The 24,464-nt window shown below is 31.6% G+C and overlaps 1 protein-coding gene across 3 annotated transcripts; it reads right to left on the reverse strand.

The window, feature by feature from the left end:
* Positions 1 to 213: 213 nt before the first annotated feature.
* On the reverse strand, positions 214 to 22,064 carry LOC144835053 (serine/threonine-protein kinase TAO1-like). Of its 3 annotated transcripts, none has more exons than XM_078690068.1 (18): positions 21,965 to 22,064; positions 13,963 to 14,256; positions 13,361 to 13,432; positions 12,632 to 12,733; positions 12,231 to 12,276; positions 10,827 to 10,976; positions 10,386 to 10,446; positions 9,675 to 9,766; positions 9,360 to 9,535; positions 9,057 to 9,245; positions 8,321 to 8,476; positions 7,639 to 7,962; positions 6,718 to 6,846; positions 6,193 to 6,387; positions 5,243 to 5,482; positions 4,643 to 4,855; positions 4,106 to 4,288; positions 214 to 3,550 (listed from the first exon to the last, which is right to left on the reverse strand). In XM_078690068.1, the coding sequence occupies exons 2-18, from the start codon at positions 14,092 to 14,094 to the stop codon at positions 3,299 to 3,301; spliced, it is 2,712 nt and encodes a 903-aa protein (XP_078546194.1). In that variant the 5' UTR covers positions 14,095 to 14,256; positions 21,965 to 22,064; the 3' UTR covers positions 214 to 3,298. The 3 variants fall into 3 exon arrangements, with proteins under 3 accessions (XP_078546194.1, XP_078546195.1, XP_078546193.1); XM_078690069.1 differs by having other exon boundaries at positions 8,321 to 8,473; positions 21,955 to 22,064; XM_078690067.1 differs by having other exon boundaries at positions 21,955 to 22,064.
* Between the last annotated feature and the right edge of the window lie 2,400 nt (positions 22,065 to 24,464).

Below are 24,464 nucleotides of genomic sequence, written 5' to 3' on the forward strand. Positions count from 1 at the left end.
TAAATATTATATATATATATCGGTACAATTATAGCAAAATGCAATTAATTCATCAGTGGAAAAATCATCATTTTCCCTTTTTTTTCATTTGCATTCAGCTCTTTATTTCAAAACTCCAAGAAAAATTTAATATTTATTTCGGCTGAGAATTCTTGGTTTCTATTTCTTTTAAAACACTCCAAGTAATGTTTGCTTAAACGACAAAGGACAAACTTTTCTGATAGTGTAAAATGCATTTTAATCTGATCTGTATCTTTTCATTCTTTTCAGAAATGAAAACAAATTGTTAACAGAGTTTAGTAATAAAACATGGGGAAATCAAAGGTTTATTCTATTATTAGTTACAATGGAATATAGGGCCTGTAGATCACTGACTGACCTATGACCTGGTAAATATTATGTCATATATGTACATGTTTACTATGTAACTAACCCTTTAATCTTAGGCCAAGTAATTGATGTAACTATTAAATATGAAAAATCACAAACATATTAACAAACAGATTGGAATCATCCAATGATTAAATACCCTGAATAATTTATATAAACACAAATTAAAATAAAAAATAGCAACATATATCTATGGTAACACATCACTATGCCAACAGAAAGATCAACAATTTTTGCTTGCAAGAATCACATGGTTACAAGGCTCAGTTGATCGTAACATTTTGTGTTCAGAAAAAACGGATTCAATAATTACAGAAATTAAAAAGTACAATATAAACTAAGACTAATAATAATAGGAAAACAGTTACACATGTTACAAAGAACTATTTTAGTTTGAAACATATTACAGAAGCTACATTTTGATCAGCCACTTTCCGATAAATATAATCTTCTGGCACAGTTTGAAAAATAATGATGAAATGTTATTTCATTCTGTATAAAATGGTAATAGACTGGAATTAAGAAATGGAGAAGCAAAATTAAACATTTATAAGTGAGGTAATTAATGATTAATACAACAATAATACCCTAAGATCATGAGGTACATTGATTATGTCCGAGTCTTTGGTTTAAAAAAAAAATAACACACTAACGGCTGTGAAGATGTGTGTTGCTGATGGCTTCCAGAATAGCATCCATATTGTAATAAGCATTGCTGACATGATATATCTGATGTACAATTGCATATCCAAATAATGCTCAAGTTGTGTCTAAATACAAATTCCCAAACATTTTCCAATTAAACTCTCGGAGAATTGAATGTATATAAAATCGCCAATGCATTACAGAAACCAGGATTAAATATTGTAGAATATTACTGTAATAATTACCAATTTATAATGTTTATTACATATAACACACAATTAAATATATAAAGACAGCAGAATCACAAAAAAAGGTATAATTACAGACATTTGTTTCCAAATTTTAAATAATATAGTTTAATAATTCAATTGAACAAAACAGTAGTGAAAATAAAATTAGTATATGTAGAATATAAACCATTGTTATTGATAGCTAGTTTTAGTAGACATCAACAAGGGGACTTTGCCTATTTTTAGACACTATGTTACTGACTTGATTTGGTGAAGTATACACATATTATAAAGAGACTAAAAACAGTGGATGTGAAAGCCACCTACATCAATGCAGCCAAATCAACTTTTACATATGTAGACAGAACACAAGAAAGTTGTAGTATAATTTGAGACAGCAGAGTACAGTATTAAACAGGGTTGTTCTATTTATACAATTAATATTGCTGTGATTTCAACAAGTTACTTATCTAATATAACTAAAGAAGTGCCTGAACTTTGCAGTATAAAATGTTCGTATAAAATAAATATTTATTTTATGTATCGAGCAACGATGTTTTACTTCAATATAGAAATACATAAAATAACACTCAACTTTTTCAATCTAACGATTGGACAGTTCTTTAAAATAAAATGGAACAGTCCATTATTATTAAAGGGGTAAATCAAGAAGAATGATTATACTAGAAGATGATGTTTGCTAAATAGAGTGTTGTACAAATAGACTACAGTACAGCCTGGCAGTGTTAATGTGTTAGCTTATTAGAAGAATGAAAGGAAACAATTCCAATAATTATTATTGTGGAACTACAAAGTTCCCAGTGGCCAACTATTTTATAGAAATAACAACCTAATATAATCAAGAATGTTCCAATTTCATCATTAAATGGGGATAGCTTTAAGAATTAAAGATGATAAAACAACTATTGGTTATGTTCCACACTTTTGCAATCAAAACGAGAGTGGGAAAACTGATTAAACATTGCTTAAAAGGTGTGTACTTAAATAATGTTAGTTTTAGAAACAAATTAAGATATCATCAGATGCTCTATTGTAATATTTTGTTACCTAAAATCTATAGTATTTATTGTATGCAAGTTGGTTACATTATATTCATCATGTATTGTTACAGTAATGCTCAATATAAAATAGTACATCATGTGTAAAATAAGTTTTTCATTCATTAAATACAAGCTTAAAATATTGATCTGGTTAATAAGATTTCCGGCAGATAATCCTAAATCAAAGGATTAAGTAGGATTAACAAACAATAAGTTTACTGACAACATCCACATCTGGAAGACAAACTTTACTTAATGTGGACACTAGTAGAGGATTAGTAAAAACTTTTATATAGCAGGCTTATTAGTAGATTTCATACAGCTCAGCAATGGGATTAATTAAAATACATTAGCTTAAAAGGCAGATTAAACAGATCAAATTATGGATTTAGCGCTATTTAATCTCTATGTAATTAAATCGATGTGGGAAGATATGTATTATTTTGAAATACATCTAGATCATCAATTATAATATAAACACACCGAGGGGATTTGTATTTTATCAACAATTTCTTCAAACTAATTCTCATTTTATTATTTATGGTATTATCTAATTAACATGGAATTAATTATGCATGCAGTACAGGTGTTGTTACCAGATTGATAAATTACTAGACAATGTCATTATTATTCAATGGAACAACACGGCTGGTCTTCCTACAACTACGTATCTGATCAGTTGACGCCCTTATGATGACACCTAGATGATGACACTTGAGTGTACAAATGATGCCACATGCACAAGATGAGATATTACTAGTATAAGCATAAACTGCAAATGACTAGCAGGTGCTTAAACCTGTGACAGCAGACGACTTTGTGCAGTTCTGCAGAAGACTCCGAGTAAGTAATTGCTCAGCACGCTATCAGGTTCTTCCATGATGCTGGGTCAACGACCTTCTATACATATCAACCAACTTGGCTCAAAACTATGGTTATAATAACAGAAGTATAATTGTGTTACAGCAGGTGTTACAGAAGAGCTGTATTCAAGCTATTTGAAGAGTAAGAACTGTCTGACCACTGCAGACTGTTCCTGGATTCTGATGGTTTCACACCGTCCGTCATTCCGTCCTGAATTTTCATCTCCTCCACAGACATGCTGCTGAAACCTAATCTTAAACTCTCCTCATCAAACATTGTCATTTCAGTTTCTTGAGCTTCTAGACGTTTTCTGATACGCTCAGATTTATCAGCTTGTATTCGTACAGATTCTTCCTCAATCTGAAATATGTAAAATTATTTTATTAATAAAATGTATTTTATTATATTATCTTAAATGGGAATCAATATATGAATATAGAGGTTTCAGTGCTGCAGGACTGGGTGTTTATCTTCTGTATGTTGCCTAATTACTTGGAGTTTCTACAACCACATAATTATTATATTGTTTGAAGGTTTGCATGGCGAAATCAAATGTTGACATAAAGGTTGCGGTACAACATGTATAGGACGATCAAAGCATATTGATCGAAACAAAAAGAGACTCAACAATTCTTTTCAGAACTAATATACGTGGTGTACCGCAAACTTTATATCAACACATAATTATTGTCTAGAATATCTTACAATTAAATTTAGTTGATTACTATAAATAACGTCAGCACAATACAGAAATTGATAATGCCTAAATTTATATCAGGCAATAATCAAACAAACGTACACAAGTACTCAATTATCTTTAAACTACTGTATTTAAGTGTTGCTCGATTATGTTATTGTTTCAGTATTTAGTTGAATGAATAAAGCTACAGATGTGTACTTTAATAGAAAGCTTACCCTCTGCTGTAGCATAACCCTCCTAAGTGACACCTTCTCTTCAAGTTCACGGAGTTCCTTTGCATGCTGAGCTTCTAGTTGTTTTCTAGTTTTACTTTGATATGCACTTAGCAATTCCAACTCATTTTGCAAATCTTGCTTCAGGTTTTGTGCTTCCCTTTCCTGGCTTTCATCTAATTTCAACTGTAGAAATAAATGAATGTTGTTAACGATTTCTTAAAGATTTAATCATCATTTATCATCACAGACATTAAATGGTACATTCAAATGTGAAAATTACATTAATAATACATTAATATGATAACAGAACGGATATGTCACACACACACATATTCGTTTTCATAAGCCAGTAAAAATCTGGCATGGCAAAGAAATATTGAGGGTGCCGTCCAAAACATGACTGCGGTAAATTTGAACAAAGCACAGGTACGTCTTGCTTGGCTGCATAACATGTGTGTGTGACATATCCATTTTCGTTATCGTAGCGTTGCGAAACCTCCCTAAAAACAATGATGAAACAATTACTGATAATCTTACCGATTGTGACTGGAGCATCTCAGCTATACTCTGGTTATACTGATCTCCTAAGATTGCCATTTTCCTCCTCTGTTCTTCTTTTAATTTTTTTTCTACTGCTTTTTGTTGTTCTTTAGGAGTATTAGCTAGTGTCTGTGCCCTTAGTGCTTTGTACTGCCTTGACTGCGTCTTGCACGCCTCATGAAATTGCTTTTTTATAGATTGTTCTTTTGCCTAAAAAGGAACAGAATTTTATTTTAATTGTACTGTTGATACGTAACATAATCTGTTGGTCTGATTCCAATCCAGATCTGATTCCAATACTTTCATCAGAGAACATACATCAAAAGGAAGTATTTGTACATATGTATAAAGATCGAATCTAAAGCTCTGTCTACACTATCAAACTTGTGAAAAAAAAATGTGATGTGCCCATATATTGACTTGGTGTTATCATATCACTACCATATTTGAGAACTGAACTGAGGATAACCCAAGAAAGTTGAATAACAAACTTATTTCCATTGGGGTCCCCAAATACAAAAATTCCTAATTTAAATTTTTAAAACAACATTACATTTTACAACACATTTAAAACAAAAATTAACCCATTAAAAGCACCTTAAGGTTTTTAGGCTGCTGTTTCATTTCCAATCCATGTTTTTTCCTCAACTCCCTTTCAGCTTGTCTTTCATACTCGTGTTGATTTGTTAATTCTGTATGGAATTGCTTTTGCATCTGCTCTGTGCGTAAACTTTGAATGTGATGAATGTGACGATATTCAAGGTCTTGCGTCAACTCGTGGTGGCGCTGTAACATTACATGTTCCATTTCTTGAACAACTAGTTTTTTGTTCAACTCCTAAGTACGTGTAAAATACAAATTAATAAATTATATTGCAGAATAAATCAGTTATTCAAAAAATGACAGCGTCTTCAATAGAAATAATTATTAAATAGTCCATTCAGCTATAAGTGAATTCTTGGGCCAGACTAAGTCTGGTTTCACAATGGATTTGTTAAAGGTTGGTTTATTTTAACTTGTTATTTGGTTCAAAGAATCATAGACTATAAGAACATAAAAATCAATTTGAGAAAACTAGAGAAATTATTAGTGTTATACATAAATAAGAAAATATAAGGATTTATTTAGGTATGCTCATAAGATTGTTGAGCATCGTAGAAATTAGTGACATAATAATAATAATATCCTGGATTTATATAGCGCCTAATGTTGTGAAACCTCTAAGCGCTGTACATAAATTAATATGAAAAAAGGGAAATCCAACCATGCCAAAAAAAAAACCCAAACCGCAGTAAGGGGATACGCCTTTGTCGCTAACCAGGGATCGGTCTAATTGAATCCCCAGTCAGCACCAGTTGTGTCTCGGTCATCCCGGACTTAGGCGCCTCCTGCCCTACAAAAATAGATCTAAAACAATCTAGGTGGCATGGTAAAGGAGAAAAAAGGAGATTAAAATGCTTTATGAAACAAATAAGTCTTAAGAAGCCTCTTAAAAACAGCAACTGACTGTGCATCTTTAATGATTGCAATCTTTAATTAAGACATACCTCTCGAAGTTGATCTTGTTCTAAGGTGTGCTTTATCCTAAGTTGTCTCCTCTGATACATTCTTAGTTCTAATTTTTGTGATTGTTTCTGCTGTTCTACTAAGCACCCCTCTGCTTCTTTTTGCTCACTTAACAACTTCTCTTTATGATCACGTAGTTTGGCTTCCTGCTCACGTTTTGATGCGTTGTCCAAATTCTACAAAACAAACAAAAATCTTTAATAACATACATACAATATAACCAATATTCCTCTTATTATTTAGTTCAGCACATTTTAAAATTGTAAGTCCTTTGGGCCTGCTCCCTAAATCCTGGATCAGCCATTGATACAAATGTTCTGTGAATATCATTTTAAAATTAGTCAAACTCTAAAGCTTTTCTACACTATCAAACCTTATATGACAAAAACGTTTGATGTACCCAATGTGGTAGTGATATGACATCATCATATCCATATATGGGGGGTTTTTTTTGTCACATAAAGTAACCATTGAAAATGTTATCAAAGTGTTGTTATTAATCTTACCTTTTTAAACTGTTGTTTATTTGACTTGTAGTCTCTCCTTAATTGATCACTAAATGCCTTCCTATCTCTGTCTTGATTTTGCTGTAAACCTTTCAATAACTTTTTTTCATCAGTAATTGACATTCGATTCTAGAAAAAAAAAATTCCAATTAAAATATTTGTGTTACAATGTTATATGACCTCGTGGAAGAACATCATTGTGATGAACAAGTTTTTTTGTTTTTTTTCGAAAGATTTTATTATTATTATTAAACAAAACCGTTCAAAATTATACAACACAACAGGATTTGTGATTTGTAAAAATGTAACAGCCTTCAGTAATAACAAAAAAATTGTATGATCAGGATGTGACCGAAGTTTTGAAACTGTAAAGTAACAGCCTTGTTAATTAGTTCAATATGATGGTTGTAATCGTATGTCCCATATCATATCCCCTTTTATGTTGTTACAATCAATTGATTTGATAATAAACCAAGGCCTATGACTTTCACTTCACATAATAAACCTTAACATCTGTTTAACTGTCTTGAAATAAAAATGTCACATGTCAAGGGGGACTTTCAACAAAAAAGTTGAACAAAATAATAGTGTATTGAAAATGTTTTAATTTAAATTACGCTCATAGAAAACCTGTTACTCGTACTTTATTCAGCAGAAAATCTAAGAAAAAATGTTTTTATTTTATTTTTAAGTTATTATTTTTTAGTTACGACGACAAAGCGGTAATTTAATTTAAATATGTTGTGATGACCGTCTCATTTCACCTAAAGCTCTATCTACACTATCAAACTAGTTTGACAAAAATTGTGTGATGTGCCCAAATATGGTAGTGATATGACATCATCCTGTCTATATATGGGCACATCATTTTTTTTTTTGTAACATAAAGTTTGATAGTGTAGACAGAGCTTAACAGCTTACCTTTCTATCTTTATCTGATGTATGTTTTAACATAAGTTTTTCCATATCTTTAGCATTTGATTGTATGAACTGTTCAAATTCCTTATCAAGTCTTTGTTTTAGTTCAGTCATCTCCTGTCGTAGACGTGACTCCAACATCTGTAGCTGTTTACGGTGTTGTTTACGTAACTCCTTGTAACCTTGGAATTGTACCCGTAATTCGTTCTCTTTGTGTTCGTTGGCTTGTTTGTTGACAAGTGTAGTTGTACGAATCGTTTTAAAATGTTCATCGCGCATTTCTGAATGTTTTGATCTTGTCGTACCTCTTGCTACGTTGTTGGTTGACTAAAAATAAAACAATTTGTTATTTTAATACTTGTTGGTTTACACTATACACAATATTTTATTCCATTATTTGTTCTTTTGTTACATGTAATACTTTTACCTTTAACTTGATTGAAGATTTAATTTAGTAAATATACCATTACTTTCATTTGCATTTAGTTTAATTTATTTCGTTTTAATTAAATTCGTTTGTAATAAAAACATGATAATAAAATATAAATAAACTTAACAAATCCCAATTACAGTGACAGGATTAAACAAAGGCAAACTTAGTTGCTGCACACATTTTTTCGATTGTTGACAAATAAAAGAATAATTACGAATTTACAATATACAAAACAAAATTGTAACAACTTACATTAGAGTGTGGAATCTGAGGTTGAGGTGGTGGAGGTTCCTCTGCTGCTTGTTCTCCTGGAATACTTGTAACACTACTGCTCTTGCTGCTGTTTTGAATGCTCTCTGGAAGGCTTTGTTGACTGCCTACACTGCCAGTCTGATGTACTTCTTCCTGCTTTGAATAAAAACAGACATTATTAGTAAGTAGCTGAGAATGATATGAGTACAGTTAGTAAGCGGTTCTCAACGATATCAGTACAGTTATTATTAGTAAGCGGTTCGCAACGATATCAGTAAGTGGATCTGTCAATGTGTTTTATTTAAAACAGTGAACATGTGTGTGCAAATTAATAACTTGTGAAGTTGTCATCCAATTTATTTATTTGGCTTCAAATCAAAATTTGGAACATTATATTTAGTGTCTCTATAAATATGTCAAAAGTTTGAAGGGAGATGTTATTAACAGTCGACAGGTAAGCAGCAAAATATACATAGCAATAACACATCTGTGAGAAGCAGATAAAGATGTTGTTTCCTCAGATTACTTTAAAAAATGACACATTGACATTATTTATTTTATTTACTCCTTTCAGTGATACATAAAAAGGGAGCACTGAGGAGAGACAAGAGCTGTCAAGGACAACTATCGCCAAAGGGAGTGTCTCTCCAAAAAAGTTACAAAGGTAATTTGGTTCACTTCCAAATATAAAACTAAGGTTTCAGTAGATTCATGCAATATGTATAATAAAACTTACACTGTCAGTGTCCCTATCATCATCCTCTCCACTCGTTTCTTCCTTCGTAGAGGGGGCTATACTAGGTGTCATTACCAGTTTCATCATCTTTCTGTAGTTTAAATTATCTGATTCTCGTACAGCTGTTTTGGTTCTCTCAATCAGATCACATATAACATTATTATTTCTATCTCTTGTAATAAAAGGGTGCTATAAAAAGAAATTAACAATTTGTCAAATATTATTATAAATTTAACATAGCAATTTAATATTAATGGATGAGATAAGGCACACAATTTGTAACAAAACAATGTATTAACTTACTCTTAGTAATTGCTCGGCTGACGGCCTTTGCTCCGGGTCTTTTGCAAGACACCTTTCAACAAAATTTCTAAATTCATGTGACCATGTTTCTGATGATAGACTTGGTGGTTCATTTTGTGCAATATGGTATAACGCACTCATTGCATTCATGTTGAAAAGGGGTGGCTTTCGCTCAGCTGATAATATAAAAAGAAAATAATACATTTACAAACAATGCTTTAAACTGTAAATACTGATAAAATGTCATCCCTTCAATTAACTGTAAATTGAAAACCAATTTTAATTTCATTTTCTGAAGGTCACATAAATATTTACCTAGTTCAATACACGTTATTCCTAAAGACCATATATCAACTTTTCCTTCATATTGACCCTCATCCATTGCTAATATAACCTCTGGTGCCATCCTGAAACAAATAACATTTACAATTATTCTGTCATTTATCTGTATAAAAATGGTAAGTGTATTATAATAGCAAATGATCATGGTAGAGGAGAAGAGGAGATACTATATAAAAGCTCTATTTCCACTATATAAAACTATGTAGTGGTAGTGATATGACATCATCATGTCCATATATGGGAACATCACATTTTTTGTCACATAAAGTTTGATAGTGTAGAGCTTTACTTTATGTAATAAAAACATGTGATGTGCCCATATATGGACACAATGACGTCATATTACTTTATATTTGGGCACATCAAACTTTTTTTATCAAACTAGTTTGATAGTATAGACAGACCTTTAGGGAATAAGATTAGTGTATTTGAGGTCAGAAAGGTACATTTAGTGAACTGGCAGACTACTAGGCTAAACTGCACACTATATCTGGTAACATAATTGTGTGCATAATCAATCAAAAAAATAGAACATAAAATATATGCTGCCTGATAATCGATAAACTTTAATCACAACCCTTAATTGCCCAAATAAGGTTTAATAATGGCAATTCATATTAGTAATTAATTGAGTACAAGTGTGTATGGTATTCTTGTGTCTTTTGAATTAAAGTATGAACTTACCAATAGGGAGTACCTACAAATGAGTTGGCTGGTGACACAAAAGATGCTGAACCAAAATCAGCTGAAAGAGTAACCAAAAGAAAAATTTTAAGTATTGAACAAAGCATGTGCTTACAACTTAACTTGTAGATTGAGAAACCGTTTAAAGTTTAAACTGGTATCTATAAATCTATTAATAACTTGATGACATGATAACTGACAGCTTTCTACTTTGTGCAGGCAATGTATACAGTAGTATCATTAAATGTAGTGTCTCTATTTGCCCAGCTTGTTGCTAAAAATTACTTGCTCACTTTGCCCTTACTGTAGCCGTTTGGGGGCTGTTGGGCCACTGTAGATGTGGCACTGTCCTTCGCCATCCTCAGTTCTTGTGATCCCTATCTCAAATCCTATCTAGACTTGATGCGATATCATCAAATCAAAACGTATTTAAGTACGTACCTAGTTTAACCGTTCCATTATCTGTTAATAATATATTGCCTGCTTTTACATCTCGATGTATCTTATCGTGTCTATGAAGATGAGCTAAACCTTTGAGGGCGTCTTGTGATATGGCTGCAATTTCATCCTCTTGAAGCGGCATTCTATGCACTACAATACAAATAAACATTTGTACATTTTACTTTTTTATTCACATCACATAAAGTTTGATAGTGTAGAGAGCGCTTTACTTTATGTAACAAAAAAATGTGATGTTTTATTGAATGAATGAATGAATGCGCGAATGCGCTGCTTGCACAGCATTTATTGTCAAATATATAAAATATTTTAAAATATATGGACACGATTACATCATATTACTTGAATGTATACAATGTATACTGGAAATATTTAAAGAGAAAATACCAGTAGATAATTTTGGAAAATCCAAAAGCAAGACAGAACTTGGGTAAAAAAAATAGGGACAAAATAGAAAGTACAAATGTTTGTCTACACTGTCAAAACCCAGACAATCAATACCTAATAGTCACATGTTAGTTAACATAGCTTCCCGTAGACTTTCCTAATCTAGAAAACAATAGTTTATGGGAAATTCCCATAATCTATTTTTTTTCCTAAATACAAAATTTATAAATAAAAGATGTTAGATTAATTTACCAAAAAATCTTAGAATAGATATGTATTTATTTTTGCGCAATAATCATTGTTTGGTTGTAAATGACTCTCATACAAAGGATTCCATAGAGGAAGTTTGCATTCACAATTATGATGATTCATATAGATTTTAACAAATATAACCTTGTAAATATATGGCAATAATAATTTAATCAAAACATAAGATAAAATCTCTAAATAAAGATGCAAGAGAAAATCCAGGCATTTGATGATGTCATTGCTATACCTTTTGGGACCTTTACCTATAAGTTTATGTGTGGCAATGACATACACTAAACAATTAAATTTATGAATACAATTTTTTTTTTACAACTGTTGGTAAGTGTGAATTCGTATAAAGTTACACAGCAGGCTGAACCACTATTAAGGGGTCATTTTTGGTACCTTAAAGTGTCCTCTTATAGGAGTTTCTTGTGAATAAAGGTGTCTCAAAGGAGGGGTTATATCTACAACTCTATTCTGTCTATTTTTTCTGAATGATGAATAAATTGGAACTACATTTTAACTGAAAGCAATATGAGTCATCATAGCATTGTATGCTATTGGATAGATTAATCCCATTCACAAACAGTTCTGACATTCAAGGTCAGGTCACAAACAACAACATGTAACAAGTAAACAAGCCCTCTCCACAGATCCTACTCACTATGTCCCAATTTTAACATTGTAATTTAATGTGCCCCAATTCAATTCACACAACTTATACTTGAAAGCTTATGAGTAATTTACCTTCTAAAATATCTGAGGCAGATCCCAAGCAGTATTCCATGGAAAGCTGTAAAATGTTAATATGAAATAAATAGATTAAAATGATAAATTGAAACTTTTAAAAATGACCCAGACTTGTGTGACAGATCTTTCTAAAATTGCTAAGATCTCCAGTCAGAAGGCTTTGTACTCGTGTGCTGCAATACACATTTTGTGATTTTTACATATTATATATTTGTTTGTTATTTACTCATCTGTGTTCATCCATTTTTGGGTGAAACCCTGTTCTAGCAATTTCCATTTTCTTCTGTCATATGCCATTCTCGGCCAGGTTGACATGTCAGTATATTTAAGTGCTCAGTAGTAACTGGTAAAAGAAGGTTATTTTTTACCATTTTTGGATACTTAAGCAGCTCACTTACCCAAGCAGTGTGTTCTCTTAGGTAACATCCTTTATACTCAATACAGTGATTGTGTTTTAGTTGCCGTAAAAACGTCACTTCCTTAACTATATCTTGCCATTTCTATATTTAAAAAAAACAATAAAATTATCAGTCAAGTCAAGAACATGATTGTTGTTCAACCTCACTACTTACAGCATAAAACTTAATTTACTTTACATATTGTTGTTCACAAAGAATTACAATTGATTGATGTACCTTAGCAGAGCTTGATTGGAATATGATTATTTATTTAAATTTTAATACATTAATCATTTCCATATTAATAATAAAATAAAGTGATTTTACAGAGTAAAGGTAGTTCACAATAAAAACTTTGAACACTAGGACTAGATAGAGGTATACTATACTGTAGGTAGTTTCAATTTACTACACCACTTTTTATTCTCTAACTTCTTACCCACATAAAGGCCAATTTACACAGACAAACGGCAACGGTAACAAAAATATAGAATCTATGTCATTCCTTATGACTATTTACACACAACGCGGAGCGGATGGGCGGTTTCCGCTCAGGATAGATACAGATCCTACGTGGGACAAGCTATGCGGTTTTACGCTTACTGTTATCGCTCATCTGTGTAAATTGGCCTTAAGGAGTTAAACACATAAGCTTTTTTAACCAACTCTTAAATGAACGACAATATTGGGTACAGTAGCAAAGTGAATAAATCTATGTTTGATTCTGACCTCTGTAGAATTTTTGCCATTGTATGACATCTTCTTGATGGCGACAACTTCGTTTGTTATGACATTACGTGCCTGTAAATATACACACAAATATGTTAAGAATCTTGATACTACCACCACATAATGTTTAAAGCTCTAACTTTATGTGAAAAAAATGTGATGTGCTCATATATGGACATGATGATGTCATATCATATATTTGGGTATATCACTTCCATAAACTATAACTAGTTTGATAGTGTAGACAGAGCTTTAGAAACATGTACTTTAAAGTATATCTACTGTATGTTCAGTTCATCCCATGCAAGCCATACTGTATGTAATTATGTTATCACTTACTTAGTGACAAAACTGATAACTGAACTCTTTATATTATGGCACATGGGTAAAACATTTTCAAATTTGTGGAGAGGTGACATGACATGACATGACAATAGGTTAAAAACCTGTTTGTTAAAATAGGATAAATATCACTGTAACCCAAATCTGGCAGCGGCATATGAATACAGTATATTTAGAAATATGGCTGGTCTAAATAAATACTGTTAAATTTAATCCTGGGACCCCAACATTAATAGTTAAAAATGACACATTTCACTTACATAGTAAACAGCACCAAAGCTTCCATGGCCAATTTCTCTAAGTTCATCAAAAAGTTTTTCTGGATCTTCTTCAGAAAAGAGAGAAGCAATATCCGGATCTTTAATGTTCGCAACCCGACTTGGCAACGGCATTTTCAATAGTTTGTAATTATCCTGTATACTTTAACATGGAGATACCCGTTTGTGTATTGTGTTGATCCTATTAACATGGGAATTGCTAGACTTGTGTCGGTGATCCAATAAGAACTTCAATATATTTCCTGATTGTTTATGGTAATACACATTAGGTGAAATCTGAAAAAGACAAAAGAGATGGATTTTATTGATTAAAATAATAATATTTAGAAGCTTAAAATAAAAATTTTGTCTTTGTGAATAAAAAAAAAATATTAACACTAAAAGTAAAACACAGGACATTTTTTTTAATGTATAATATTAACAGTGTTCTTCTTCAATATAATTTATGTCTTTATTTTCCTGCTAAATATAATTACAAATGTTTGAGCTGTTTTTACAGTATAAAGGCCATGCACTTGGTATAAAGATGACTACACTGTAGAGAAGCCGTATGAATAAATTATCAAATGAATATTTAATATTATGAATAAATTATAAGTTATTGTATTTATAGTAGTAAGCGGACTATCACAAGTTTGTTGCATGTACAATACAGTGTTTAATAGTAAACAATGATAATAGTACTATAGCAGCAGTATGCAATAAGGGGATGTGGTTATTACTGTACTATTACTGAAACCAACTTCTGATAAAACTGTAAATACTGTACGTACTGTTATGCAAACATGATGGTATTTTGTAATCAATTCTCAGAATGCCGGTATTGTACTGTAGCAACACTTTGAAACAATGACCATACAAGATTTCTCATAGTTTTTTTTTATCTGTGCAAAGAGCTATATTAAGAAACATTGTACCATAGTTTGCGCTCTATTAACAATCATTATTAATATTTTCAACAAAATTACAGTAAAGATACTCATCAACTGGAATTTCTCTTTTACCCAATAGATTAAAAGTTACACTTTAAACAGTCTGAAATTTATAAATAATACTATCGATTCAAAGCACTGTGCAGCAGCAAATGATTCCAGCCAGGCAGGCCAATCACTTCAGGTTGGATAATTCACTATAGACACAATACAGGTTTCTAAAGCCTAGCCAGTACACCAGGACACCTCTTGATGGAATGCATTATTCTTACAGACTTTCTAATGTTAACTGTACTGTAGGGTAATCTATGATGAGTTAGGCCTATTATGCAAGTAGTAGCTACAGTATAACGACGTCATTGGTGGGGTTATTTTTATATCACATCCTTTAGGATTTCAAACATTTACATCATGTAAGCTGTTTTCAATTACTCATGAACAATGAATTTTATTTACCAATTTGAGTGCACATTTCAATCAATTATATACAGAGTAATAACTGTACTACTGTATGTATGTTTCATTCATATCTATTTACGTGACAGGACAAACTATTTAAAGTTTGCTATGTCTTGAACTGTTAACATTAATAAAAATAAATTAATGTGAAAGAAATTTACATTATAATTTGTATTCAATGAAGAATTGTTTAGCATTACTAATAAATATTTTAAAATTAAACTTGAGAATCAATGTTTGAGTATATTTGTAGAAATCTAAATATTGCTACACAGTAGTACCTACTTGTATAGCGAGATATAATTAATAACAAAGTAATTTGACTATGTAACTAGTAAATAAACAGGGTTATGGTCCGAGTAGCTCGCTTTCATAAATACTACAAAGGGTTGGTTGTGCTGAGATTTAATATCCTATAATGCTATACTATAGAGTAACCAATCAAGTAGAAAATACCAATTGTACAAATTCTATTAACATAACATTGTATCAAATGGGTTAATTTGCACTTTTTAGTGAACCTCCTCCTACAGGTATTCACTAAACAGTAAAACTGATACACAGTGGACTTTGCCTTCTCTGTCTACACTATCAAACTTTATGTGACAAAAATGTGATGTGCCCATATAATAAATGGACTCAATGATGTCATATCACCCCCATATTTGAGCACTTTATTTTGTCAAACTAGTTTGATAGTACATACAGAGCTTTAATTTCTAGTAGTAGTGGATTGCATATTTTTGACCGGTTGGGACACCCTGCTAAAATATACTCCATACTTTTGAGGTTATTTATTTCAGTCATATTAGTTCAAATAACTATCACTATCAGTATAATATTTGCTGTTTAATCCATTGAACAGAAAGGTGATTGTCTATGGAGAGAGAAAGAATTAAGTGGAAGAAAACACACACTGAATACCTCTACTGTACTTACAGTGGATACTATTGAAAACCTGAGAATTACTGTATATTAGGGGCTTTTTAGGTGATCATTTAGAATGCTAAATGATCACCTATTGTTATTGTATGAAATCTTTATTTTTTTTCTTTTTATTGTTTCTGTACACTATTTTGTGTAACAATTATCTCAAAAAGTTTAATGTCAATGATTACCAAAATTTCAGAATATCTTTCAAATAATATAACTTAATCCTAATAAGCTTTCCAGCATGATCACTCATCCGTGACGACATTTATACGCCATTTTGCGAAATCACATTATCAATCATATCTCCATAATTCATTATCACATATTAATGAAATTCACTACACGTAAACTTCAGGTCAAGGGTAAAAATATTAGCAAATAAAAACGCACGCGCACGTTGGTTCATGCGCGTGATATCGCGCGTTAAAAATTTAAAACGCTCAAAATTAAGTTTTGATCAATTTAGAGCATGAATTAGGCCATTTGCGTGTTTCAAAAAATTACTGCGCAAAAATGCGTTTTTGCGCGCGCGATACTTAAAAAGCGTAAAAAATATGAATTTTTTTTACAAATCTCATTCTACTCACCATCCTTAGTACATTCACCAAATTTGAGTCAGTTCCGACTTAAAATAACGCTATACGAGCACGTTAAAAATGACAAAATGCGCATATTAATTTTACAAAAGTTCTGAAAATGGTGAAAAATAGGTCTTTTTTAAAATGAAAATAATTCTTCAGAATGCAAGATGACCCCCGATTTTTTTAACTTATTCTGGAAGCCATTGAGTTGTAGATATGAATTCATGTACACACTTTACGTACAAAATGTTTTGACGTCATCAAATGGCCACTTGAATTTAAAAATTGGGATTTGTTATCTTTTTGTGTAGATTATCACATTCAACAGAGCGCATCTTGGTTATGTGTGCTCGAATTTCGCAAAACTTTCAGTATGTGCTTGCTTAATTAATTATCTTTATCATGAGTTGACACTATCTTCATTTTAATGACGTCATCACGCGTAAAAACTTGAATAACGTAGGCCGTGTAATTTCACCTTCGCAGTAAATTTGAATATCTTACAGCTCTTCAGAATTGAAGGTTACCTTGATGATTATAATTTATTATGAAAGCTGATGAAATGTAGATATTAATTCATATAAAAATTAAGCCTATCGGATGTTGTGACGTTAACATATGGCCAGTTGAATTGAAAAAGTAGTTTTTTCAAATTTTTCGTCAAAGTTATACACAATTCAAAGAGCGCGCACAGCGCTTCTACGTGCCAAATTTTTTTCAAAATCTTATATTTTTTTGCTCAATTAATTATCTTTCGAAATTGTCATCTTAAAGTTTAGTTTGATAACGTCATCATGCCAAAAAATTAGAACATGTGTGTCCCGTAATTTCACCTATGCTACACTGTATATAGTGTACATATTGTATATGGCATATAGGCACAACTCAGCACTATAAGCATATAATAGGATGGCATACATCAACATTTTCCGATCGTATGTTAACGTACGTGCATGTTTAAAAAAATTAATTTCAGTAAAATGATAAAAATGATCACCTATAATTCGTCAAAGTGACGAATTAAATTCTAGTTTATATTTGCCTTTATTTGGTCAAATACAGTACAAGTATGTGCTTTTTAAAGACTCATTCCAATTTAAAATTAATTTTAAAAACTAGTCAAAGAGTAAACTGGGTTTATTCTGTACTTTTTAAAACACACAGTAACACTAAACAGTATTATTAAAGTACGTCTACTCAAGTTATTAATGCAGAAAGGAAGTTGAAAGAAAACTATGATCATTACGATGCCAGGCTATTGAGAGCACACAATAAGTGAACTCCACCCTTCCTCTATACGTCTCGAGAGGCCTAGCTACAAACGCCAAAAACAGAAACAAATCGACTTCAAAGAAAAATAATTTTAGATTGTTTTAATAACAGAAACAATGCAAAGGCTAAAAGAGAAGATGCTTTTGACTATTACTACATACAGTAATATATGAATAACAATTATTAATACTGTACAGTATGTGAATGTAAACTGTACCTAATGTACATTTGGTTTAATATAGTCTCCTTTGACACAGATTTCTTATTCTGCATCCCCAATATTCTACTGTACTACAGTATACAGTCAATTCCGCACTTTTGAGCTGGCCCAATATGTCTGGGTTTCTGGAAAGTCTGGTATTTGGAATGTGTTTTTAACACTTAAAAAAACCAATTTGGACCTTTTAGGCCTCAAGAAAAGTCTGGTTTTGGGAGAGTCCAGTATTATGAGAGTTGTCTGTACTTGTAATTATTACAGTACTGTAGGCCTACTGTATGTCCTGTATAAATAATAAAATATGATAATTAGGAGATGAGAAGTCATTCTACCCACATTAAAAGGTGTACATAGAATATAACAAAACTTGATCTACTTGACAAAAAAAACAGTTTGTACATTATCATATCTGTAGCATTGGTTTAATTCAGCCCTAGGAAAAAATTCAGTACACTACATGGTGTAAATCTGAGACTTTTTTTTAACTTTTTAATTTAACAGAAAATACTATTAATTACTAATATTAATAATTAAATTTTTTTTTCAGGATTTGAATTAAAGATTAAGGATAAACATGCTGGAATTATATACAGCATACAGATATCCATGATAGATTCCTCCATGAGTATAATAAGCCACCATTTAAACAAAGCATTGAGAAAGTACAACACTATGAATGTGAAGCATGACCTTCAGATGAACTTTGCATTAGCATAACAAGGATCTATGCCATTAGTCTTGCCATACAAAATTAATGTGCTAAACAAAATTATCAAAGCCACAGGCATTAAAACACAAGATATATTGTCTCATCCACATAATTTCACTGTTTGTTATATAGTAAGATAGAGTAGTGGTATACAGATGAATTTTAAACCTTTTCATATCAGACTTGTTTTTATTCACTTTAATTAAGAAAAAATGTATTACAGTATACCTCCAACACAATAACTGAAATAAGTTAACAGTTAAACACTTTGGAATCAATTGATTAATGTTGAAATGTCAGGGAACATTTTCGCCAGTGTAGCGTAGCAAAAAGCTATACAAAACAACCTTATTGCTACACATTTTGAAAATTGTGTAGCAAAAAATACAATACAAAACTATGTTTCTTGACTTAAAAATCAGTTTGATTGGCAATATTGCTAAACAAAATTTTTAAATGAAAATTTTCCCTGAATGTACTGGAATTGGTGCTGTGATATTTAGTTGGCAATTATTCAGAAGAAACAGTTTACATTACATTACAATATTTGTACTAAAAGAAATTTAAATACAAAAACCGGATACTGTACTAGATCAATGGCATAAAAATAGGCAACATAAACAAACAAGCCTATTTCTGCTCCATTTAACCCTACCTTACAGTACTAGTAAGTACACTATATAAACAAAAGTACAACAAGAACCATATAAGGAGAAAGATTACATAGAACCTAATACAATGATACACTACACCTGCATTGTACTATGAGAGTAAATAATACTATATAAAGCAAGATACCATAATCAAACAATAAGTAACATTACTTGGAACGCAGTTTGACAATAACTACACATATTTCAACGGTAAACAATTAATATTCTACTGGTAGACTAACTGTATTACAGTAATTTCATGGTAATATAAAGACTGAAAATAAAATCAAAATAAAATCACCAATGTTGTTAACAATCTGCATACCAACTGTGAATAACCCAAAATCAATGTGAAAGGGGATTCCCCCTTTCCCAACCCTTGTTATCAGTGCCTATACTGTACCTTGTCACATTAATTACACTATGCACTTACACTACAGAGAAAATAATTATGAAAAGCTGCCAAATATTACCTTAATTTGCTAAATCCAGTCATACTACTGCCTGTCTGTACAGGTTATAAAATAAGTACATCTGCATCTTTACACTCTTCCTAATTGTTTAAAATGAAGGGACCAGCAACATAACTACAGAACAACAGACTAAATGCTTTTGATTGAGAAATGTGTAGCCTTGTCCTAAACAGTGTATTGTAGCCTAAACTACTGTAGGTCTAGCTTGATGAGTCATCAATAGTATTCCATATAATGCAAGTGCTGGTATAATATTGAACTCCATTGGAACATCATATATTAGTGTATTTATAGAAGGAATCCTATTAGCAAGTAAAGCTATATATGATTCACACTGTGACATCCAATTCTATATGATTTCCCAGTAAAATGTGCTGTGTATGACTATCCTTGTGTGTGGTTATGTATGTTAGACACACCTTCACAAGTTGAAGTGTGCCACTGATACAAAAGTACAGTACTATACCAATAAATTATTACGATAAGCTATTTTTTATAGCCCTTTACTAGTGTAGTACACTAGAAATCTGTCATAGTGGAAAGTTTCAGTAAATTTCCAAAATTTGGTTCGTCTGGAACTCCAGAAGACATTCAAAATTGTTTTTGTTTTGTGAGTGCCACGGTTGTGAAGGTGGCATGTTAAATAAATTAAAAGTAATTCATTTTTGGGTAGCATTTGTTCACTCAAGTTTCACTTTAAATTGTCTCTTTCTCACATAAAAATGATCAATAAATAAAAATTGATTAAATCAAGCCAAACACACGATTGTCATGGTGACCCCCTCCATAGCATTTTCCATATGATTTCCTAAAAGATTAGTTCAAGGGTCAGATCACTGTATGATTTTTTTTTCAAAATATTAATATGCATAGGCCTAGTATTAAATACTATAAATACTTAACAAGTAACTGTTTTTGGCTATTATTATACAAACGGAGCCGAATTTCATATTTTTGTTTTCAATTTCTTTACTATTAGGTCACAAAATGTTATTTAAAGTTGTCTTTACTAAATTACTGTACAACCCCCGGAAATCCCATGCAAAATGCTATGGGTTATAGTTTGTCATCACGCCAATATGGTTTCTGTTGCAAGAAAATCAGTATTCCATATTACAGAAAAAAAGCAATACAGTATATAATTAAATATAAAACAGAGGCTCCAGGCCATACTAATAAAATTCATCATGACAATAATGGCATGGGCCGATGGTGTTGGTTTTAATTTATTATAGATTAGATAAAATAATTAACAATGGACTGTAGTTCATTACAAATCCATAAATTGTACTCTACAAATCAAAATCCGACTACCGCCAACAATATATGAAAAATACTAAGCACGTACTGAAATGGATTTTTTTTTATTGTTTTGATTTCAATCATTATTTTAACAAACAAGTATTCCCTACATTCCATAAAAAATTTTTAGGAAAAAAAAAGGGCAATTTCTGTTATTTCAATAAATGTAATCAACATATATTGCACGTTAAATCATACATGCTGCAAATACAACATTTCATTTAAATTTTAACTTGAAACCAACTCGTGTAGGCCCAACCAAGACCAGATGATAAAGAAAAACAGGTTGGTTTCTGCACAATACTCACTCACAACACACGATCTCTTCGCGTCAGCCGACGAGGATCGACCAAACGGAAGTGGTCGTAAACGCTGGTCGCCTCCCGGAATTTTCAACATTCAATAACGCTTAAAATAAAATAATGTATTCAATTTACACTTACAACAACTAACCTTTACACTAGTTCATCTTAAATATAAGAATGTAGAACAATAATGCTTGATTTTCAACCCCACACCCATCGAAAAATGCCAACAAAATTCTCACAAAAACATGGAGTGTACAGCGCATGCGCGATTTGACAGGGATTGCCCATCCTCGTTCATTAATTAGTTTTTGGAAATACTGTAATAATTTTAAAGCTCAGCTAATACTACACAGGCATGGATATCAGATATAATATTTGGTTAAAATGTACATAAATTTAAAATATATGACAGAAATCACGACGTAAAAACATGAATTTCTCTTAAAATGGAAAAATACAATGGTCAAATTCTGCTAAAAACAAGTCGGTTTTTTTTAGTAGATAGGTAGTCCAAACATGAGGACTCCCCAGCAGAACATTTTAAGAAATTTACTAAGCGCGAGAATAAACCGTCTGAAGTTGAATAAAAACAACAAATTACCTATACTCATCTGATGATACCATTTTTATTTTTTTTCATCCCACCCCTTTCCAATGTCTCTATATCTTTCTACTTTTGAACTGATCAATTCAAAAAATGATTTTTTTCCACAAAAACGCGCACAAATAGATTGATAAAGATAATGCTCTGCTTTTTTTACTTGTTAGCCGTGTACATTAGTTGCACACTATTCGTATTCCTTTTTCAATTGAATTATGTATTATTATAGCTCAATCAAATCTATACAGTAAATTTACTACAGTTTCACTTACAAAGGGTATTACTATTTTACTGCATAATAACAAAGCAGCCCTAAACAAAAGTTTTAGTGTGGTACGTATGTCTTTTAAATTGTGATTATGATTTTCTTTCAAGTAATAAAATATATATTTCGCTGACTGGAGCATTCTCTACTTCTCTACGGATCGAGCACCATTTCCTTTATTAACTTCAATATAGTATACTACGGTACCGTAACTGCTCAAGTGGACCTAATTTAGCACCAGGGTAGCACAGTTATAGAAATAAGTCACTATTTTTTTATATCGTTTCATATGTTAATACACTGTGCTCAAGTGGACACAATTTGGCGCCAGTGGAGCAGCACAGTGATATAAAATGGAAATAAAGTCACTAACCTACTAATTTTAATATCTTTTCGTATGTTAAAACACTGTGCTCAAGTGGACACAATTTGGCACCAGGGGAGCACAGTGATATAAAATCGAAATAAAGTCACTTAAGTTTCAATCTTTTCGTATGTTAATACACTGTGCTCAAGTGGACCTGATTTGGCACTTCCCTCCTTTTGCAAACTAAAGGAGGGGAGCTTCTAGGTTCCCGCCCGGAAAATTGTATCTTTACATGATTTGAATTTCTAATAAAGATTAGCAAAATCAAAATTTAACTTTTAAATTTAATTTTGTGGCATGTTCACCGCGAATGACTAACAATGCCATCTTCCCCATTACACCTGCACAAACTCATTTGCATAACAACGTACGACATACCAAACTGTTTAAAATAACTACAAGGTCCCCAGAAATGACACCAATAGTATTTTGAAACATGATATATAAGAGTCTTCACTACCCCACCGTGATTGGAACTGAGCAAAGACAATTTTTAAAAAATATTTATTGAAATATAAAATTAAATATTAAGTCTCCAGTTAAGCTCACCATGGTTGGGGCAGAGCTAAGAATGAAAGCTTATTCCCCGGAAATTATGAAACGAAATATATAAGTCTTCAGGACCAGCCATACAATGGTGATTGTTTCCCAAGTGTGAGACATGCAATGCACGCGGCCGTGACGGTAATTCAACAAAACAAAATTATGAAATACAAACAGAGCGAGCACACAAAAGCCTGCTTACTAATTTTAATATTTCTATAATTTAGAAAACAATTAGATTTATCATATCACCTTTGATAATTATAATGTTAAATTTCAACTATCTAGATGCGAATTTTAGGTTGGGTTTTAAAAAAACTCGACTTCATATATGCTTCAATTTCGAAGATCTGCTTAAAACATATTTATTTATTTATTTATTCTGCCATAAACTTTTATTCACAACATATTAGTAGGCCTACAATACAATATCTTGCATGAAACGGATATTTAAAAGTACACTATAATGTGTAACGGTAGAATTACAATTCTAATGTAAAAGATTAACAAAATAAAAATTGAACAGTGTTTGTTGATGGTGAATAACTAACAATACCATCTTTCCCACAGCACATGTGCACACTCATTTGCATAACAAACGCACGGCATACCAAACTACGATGAGATAAAATTAATTCTCTTCTAAACACGTAACGAACACAATTAAGTCCCTTTTTTAACTTTAAAATAAATTGAGGGCGCTAAACATAAAATTTATACCATCAAAGCAGTTGGCGAGAGGCAAAAAAAAAAGATGGTAAATGTGCTCTCCCTGCCTCAGCACTAAGGCCCTGCCACAGCCTTTTGGGGTCGTTTCCACCACATCACCAGATGCATTGATGTTGTCGCCTCATGATGTGTGGTGGAAA

This window comes from Antedon bifida, chromosome 2 (assembly GCF_963402885.1).
Source record: "Antedon bifida chromosome 2, ecAntBifi1.1, whole genome shotgun sequence".
Taxonomy (NCBI): domain Eukaryota; kingdom Metazoa; phylum Echinodermata; class Crinoidea; order Comatulida; family Antedonidae; genus Antedon; species Antedon bifida.

Bases quoted from the DNA above. Each gene is read 5' to 3' on its own strand.
- LOC144835053 (XM_078690068.1), bottom strand. From the start codon at position 14,094: ATGCCGTTGCCAAGTCGGGTTGCGAACATTAAAGATCCGGATATTGCT. The intron at 9,767-10,385 runs GTAAGTTCATAC...TATTTGTTTCAG, and splicing joins TTTGTAGGTACTCCCTATTG to GATGGCACCAGAGGTTATAT. The intron at 8,477-9,056 runs GTAAGTTTTATT...TTTTATTCAAAG, and splicing joins ATGATAGGGACACTGACAGT to CAGGAAGAAGTACATCAGAC.